The following is a 6,000-nucleotide window of genomic DNA, read 5'->3' as shown; positions in this document are numbered from 1 at the left end:
TGATGAGAGATCCTGTGTGATCCATCTAAGACCTGATGCAGCCAAATAAAGAAAAATAAATAAATAGAACACCCTAATTGTTTCTTGCTTCCCTGTTTCTGAGGCCTACCCTCCTTTTAAAAGACAAAGCTGACATTCTTCCCCTTGTCAATTTCGAAGGACTCTCTCTATAACCTGGGCTGACGTCCATGGCTAAGAAAAGATTCTGGCTCCTTGACTGACTTGGCCAAGATGCAACTGTGTCCTGTGGAGAAGGCTCAGGTGCTGTCATTTTAAGACACTGTGAGGCTGATAGTCAGGCCAGTGGGAACATATGGAATGTGTCACACCCATCTTCTTCTTTGTCCAAAACTATTATCCCATTAGACACATGTGAGGCTCACGAAACAGACAGCTAAGAGATGAGGCACTAACCACTAATTTTCTCAGAATGACTTTATTGGTTTAGATCAAAATGGTCCTTGTTCTTAAGGGGATTACAACTTAAAATCATGTCCCTAGCTGTGATATTTCCTCCTCTGTGTCTCCGTTTTGTTTTGTTTTCTTTTTCTTTTTTTGCCTTTTTCTTTTCTTATTGATTATTTATTTTTGAGATCGACACAGTGCAAGCTTTGTTCAGTGGCCAAAGAATGGAGAAGCTGGAACAGATCAACTTCTCACACACCTGGTAAGAACGAGTCATTCTGTTTTTACTTTTAACTTTTTATTTTATATTGGAGTAGAGTGGATTAACAATGTTGTGTTAGTTTCAGGGGTATAGTAAAGTGATTTACTTGTACATATACATGTACCTTCTTTTTCAAATTCTTTTTCTGATATCTAAAACTAGAGTGGTTTTCAAGGATGCCTCTAGCTCTGATGCCATAGAATTTTCCTTTTCTTATACAACAGTCATATAGCAAGCACATGCGTTATTCTGACTTGCTTTGTTCTCTTCATCCACATTCTTAGGACACTGGGATTCCTGACCTTTACATGTGACCTGGGAATGTATATGAGCACATGATCTGGCATTCCCATTTTTAAAAGTTAATTCTAAATAAAGTTCAAAGGGAGGAGTACACACATAGGACTTTGTACACGATATTGGTTAAAAAAGCAGACAAAGGTGGTATCTTTACCCCTGTTTTTCAGATGAGAAAATGAGCCCCTATATTGTTAACTAAATGTCCGGAGTCACTATGTTCCAGAAATAATAACTAGCATTTTGTGAACGTGAATGCTGTGCCAGGCACTATATGAAGAGCTTCATGTGGACTCATTCACTTGCTCCTCACAATAACCTTTTGAGGCTGGTAACAATTCTCTCACTTTACAGTGAACAGAGGCACAGAGAGGTTAAGCGACTTGCACAGTTCACACCGCTGATAGGTGGATGGGGTCATACCACAAGGTTCCTTCTTCTGTAAACGCTGTAAATATATCAGCTTGCCATTCATTACCTTACTGCATCTAATTTGCAATTATTTTATTTCATTCTCATTTGAATACTATGAATTATGTACTTACTTTCAGTGGTGCGCTAATAAATGTCTAATAACTGGCTCACTGGGGAAGGGAGGAGTCTAATTTGTAGTGTTTGCTAATTTCAGTGGTGCAAATATCCCCAGTGGTTAATCTCAAGCTACTAATGAGACATCGATGAACCCAGACTTTTGAAAAGAAATGTTCTCCATTATATGGTATTTCCATTCTGTGGATACATGTACATAGCTTCAAGAATTATAGCTAATAGTAAACAGTATTAAAATAATTAGGAAATGATGTTTTGAATATTTGAATATTTATGGTTTTATTTTTAATGAAATGTATTTAACTGCAGGTGAACAAAGGAAGCTCAGAATAATACCTACAACATGTTGCCATTTTTGTGCTTAAGAGAAAATTCTCTACCCCATATATGTGTATAAACGTTTGCTGGTGCTGGGTGCTTAGTTACTCAGTCGTGTCCGACTCTTGCAACCCCATGGACTGCAGCCCACCAGGATCTTCTGTCCATGGGATTCTCCAGGCCAGAATACTGGAGTGGGTTGCTATGCCCTCCTCCAAGGGATCTTCCCAACCCAAGGATTGAACCCAGGTCTCCTGCATTGCAGGTGGATTCTTTACTGTCTGAGCCACCAGGGAAGCCCATAAATGTTTATTTGATCAATAAAAAAGTAAACTCTTCAAATGGGTTACATCAGAGATGGGGAAGTGAGGATGCCCAGAGACAGATTACCTTTTTCTTATTATGCCTCTGTACTTGCTGATTGTTGTACAACCAGCATACTGTGCTTTTATGACAAAACATTATAAAGTTTTTAGTTTTAGTTTTTTGGTTTTCTTTTGGTTTTGCTCCCACCACACAGCTTGCGGGATCTCAGTTCCCCACCAGGGACTGAACCTGGGTTGCAGCAGTGGAAACGCCAAGTCCTAACCACAGGACACCCAGGGAAGTCCCGATATAAAGCTTTTTCTTCCTTTTAATATGAAACTAGAATCAGGAAGTAAGAAGTGACTTTTCTATTAAGTGGAAAGGTGGTGGTCTCTTGGCCATTTCTCGTGTTCCCTGGCTTGCAGCTGCGACACTGCTGTCTCTGCCGCTGTCATCCCGTGGTTTTCTCCCCTTCTGTGCCCGTGTGTCTTCTCTTTTTATAAGGACACCAGTCGTTTTCGATTAAGCGCCTACTGGAGAATCCCAGGGACGGGGGAGCCTCGTGGGCTGCCGTCTATGGGGTCGCACGGAGTCGGACACGACTGAAGCGACTTAGCAGCAGCAGCAGCAGTACTCCACTAAGACCGTCTTAACTGATTATATCGGCCTTGGTCCCCGTTTGCAAAGGTCACATTCTGAAGTACTGGAAGGTCAGGACTCCAACATATCTTCTGCAGGGGCACAATTCAATCCGTAACGCCTTCCTACCATCATTGCTGCCTGGAACTGCCAGAACAAACTTTTAAAAATATAAATTGGTTCACCTTCCCAGTTCCCTATTACACCGAGATCGAACTAGAGCCCCCATGCCTTCCTTCGTCTGATCCCAGCCTCTGCCTCCATCCATCTCTCCTCCCACTCCCTGTCTTATTAATCTGAGGTGACAGCGCTGAATTCTGTTCCTAGAGCATTCTGAACACCTTTCCGCTTCAGAGTCTGCTGTTCTTTCTGTCTGGAACGCGCTTCCTCCGGACGAGTGCCTGGCCCTCCTTCTCATGGCCTCTAGGTCATCACAGCCAGGGCTGCCTCCTCCGAGAGGTCTAGTCTGACTAGAACAGGCGCCACTCCCTGTTCTTCTCCCTCTGTGGAAGGTAAGCTCCTCAGAGGGAGGGTTTTCTAAAATCGGAAAACCGTACCTTTTAATTAAATTAAACTTTTCAACGGGCGACTCACTTGGATGATTTAAGTGAAAATGATATAAAAAGATATTCAGTGAAGTCTCATTCCCATTTCTGCCTTTGACCGTCCAGTTTACCTCATCCCAATAGAAAACTGTTTTTATTAGTCTTCCAGTATTTCTTTCTGCAACCATAATATGTGTTTTATATATGTACATATGTATTCTTGTTTTCCCATATTATACCGAAAATATCATATAATGCATAGTTGGTGCCTTAGTTTATGTACCTTGAAAATACTTCCTGGACATCATTACATATCAGTTTACAGAAAACTTTCTCATCTTTTGAAAAACAGTATTCAGTTTTGGGAATCTGCTAAAGTTTAATCACTCCCCTACTGATAAGCCCGTGTGGCTTCCATCTTTTGTTACGTAGGACAGGGATTTTCATGATGAAACCCCCAGAGTTTTGAAGTCTTTCTGCACTGAGCTGACAGTCAGTAAACAATTGTAGAGAAAATGAATGATGAATGGATCAACAGGAATGAGCCAAGGACTATAGTAGGAAAGGAGCCCAAGGGCGGCACGCCGGTGCACGGTGCTGCACGGAGGCTCCACCAGGTGGCGCTGCAGGCGGCGGGCGCGCCTGGCCGGACAGGCCTTGCCGCTCTTGCCGTGGGCGCCGGCGGCGGCGCGGGGACGAGCGTGGGGGGTAGGGCGAGTCATATGACCCGCTCGGCTTCCTGGCTCCGGCCGCCGTCGCCCGCCTGTGTCCGCCTGTGTCGCGCCGGGGCCCCGAGGAGCCGTTGGGGGGGTCCGGGCCGAGGCCCGCTCGTGTGGAGGTCGTCGCCGCCGCCGCTGCCCGCTCGCTCGCCCGTCCGTCCGTCCTCCCTCCCGGCCGCCATCATGCTGGCGCTCATCTCCCGCCTGCTGGACTGGTTCCGCTCGCTCTTCTGGAAGGAGGAGATGGAGCTGACGCTCGTGGGGCTGCAGTACTCGGGCAAGACCACCTTCGTCAATGTCATCGCGGTGAGTGCCCTCCCGATTACCCTCCCGGGGCGCCGCAGCCCGCGAGTCCGGCCCGGCTTCTGCTCGAAGGCCAGGCTGGTGGTGGCGGGGTTGGGGGGGGGGTCCCCTCGGCGCGGCGGGGCTCTTGGGAGTGTGCGTGTCGAGGGAGGGGGCAGCCGTGCTCTTCGCCTACCCGGGCGTCAGGACCTGGAGTTTCCCTCGTGTTGGTGGCTGGTGTATCGGCGCGGTCGGTAGTTGAAGGGTTATTTCCATTTAGTCGTCTTCTTCCAAGCGCCGTGTCCCCGTGTCCTCGTCGCAGCCGGGGTTTGGAAAGGGTGTAATTGGCCTTGTCACATTTTTAAGGCTCTTGGTGGTGGTGGTGGTGGTCTGGGATTTCCTTCGGGTTTGATCTTTGCTGGCCGCGCAGGGGTTAACTTTAGCTTGTCAGTTTCCCGAGGGGTGGAATTTGGCGAGTCCGTGTGTCCCGTGAGAAAGCCTAAAATAATTGAGATTGTCTCAACTGGCCACTCGGGATGGAGAGCACCGTTGTGAGGAAAGCAGGGGCCAGTGTGGGCTCATCCCTCAATTCTGTGGGCAGCTTGTCCCGTGTAATCCAGTTAATCGGTTTTCTCACCCGTTCCCCGAGGGGCCGAATAGACGGTGCTGCGATCGCCGGTAAAGCTAAAGACAGGCATTTCCTGCCAGTCCATAATAGTGCACGGCTTTTATTTTTTAAATTAATTTGTTTATTTGAAGTATAGTTGATTTACAAGTGCACAGCTTTTACTAAGCCAAGAAGTTGGGTGGGTGGGGTCTCTATTTCTAGAGCCCTCGTCTAGGGGATAAGATTTGCAGTCAGCATAAAGTTGGAAAAGAGGTGTTGGTCTAATGTAATGGTTTTTCTTACAGACAGAGAAAGGAAGGGACTGGGTAGAAACGTAGCTCATTCCACGCCCAAGGAATGAGTTTCTGGGAGGGAAAGAAATTGCCCTGGGAACCTATATAGAGTGTGGTGTTTATTCATCGGTGATTGAGGGAAGGAGGATAATTAAATTTTGCTCGTTTGGTTGGCAGGGGAGGGAATAAGAGTGAACGATTCTCGTCAGTCTTCATTTAGAGCCCAGGAGTTGCTGTGACTCAGTCTTGAGCTTGTCAGGGATGAACTTTTGAGCTATTTGAGAGAGATGGCAGCAGTTTCTCCACCGTTTAGATGATGGGTGAAATCCTATTTTATTGGCGACTCGCTGTCCAACTGGTTTGGTTACTGGAATGATTCAAACACGCCTGTCTTGTTGGAGAACACAACTTGTGTAACTTGTGACTGTTAGTCCTTGCAGTGATAGAGCAACAGGAAGGAGAAGTAGAGATGAGCAGACATCCAAACTTCCTTTGAGGAATATTGCATATAAGCATAAGGAAAACTTGCCTGCTTGTTTGGCTCTTGTAATGTTATTGGGCCGGAGGCTTGAGATGACTTTTCAACAGGCCTAAAAGAGTGGAATGGATATCTAATACCACTAAAATTAGTAAGAAAAAACTTCAGGCTTTGGCGGAGTATTCATATTTGAACTCCTTGTATGATGTGGAAAAGATAAGCTGAGATCATTTAATTGTAAATTTTCTGATACTGTTTTGGGATAAGAATTGGTGTCTCTTCCTAAATCCTCTCTTTTTG

The 6,000-nt window shown here is 45.9% G+C and overlaps 1 protein-coding gene across 1 annotated transcript in view; it reads left to right on the top strand.

Annotated features, from left to right (window-relative positions):
* Positions 1-4,223: 4,223 nt before the first annotated feature.
* ARL8B (ADP ribosylation factor like GTPase 8B) overlaps positions 4,224-6,000 on the top strand; it is a 49,581-nt gene continuing 47,804 nt past the window's right edge. The window contains 1 exon segment of the mRNA NM_001162559.1: positions 4,224-4,346. Coding sequence (NP_001156031.1) covers positions 4,224-4,346 — 123 coding nt within the window.

Source organism: Ovis aries, chromosome 19, assembly GCF_016772045.2.
Source record: "Ovis aries strain OAR_USU_Benz2616 breed Rambouillet chromosome 19, ARS-UI_Ramb_v3.0, whole genome shotgun sequence".
Classification (NCBI taxonomy): domain Eukaryota; kingdom Metazoa; phylum Chordata; class Mammalia; order Artiodactyla; family Bovidae; genus Ovis; species Ovis aries.
This window is presented reverse-complemented; position numbering and strand designations above follow the sequence as displayed.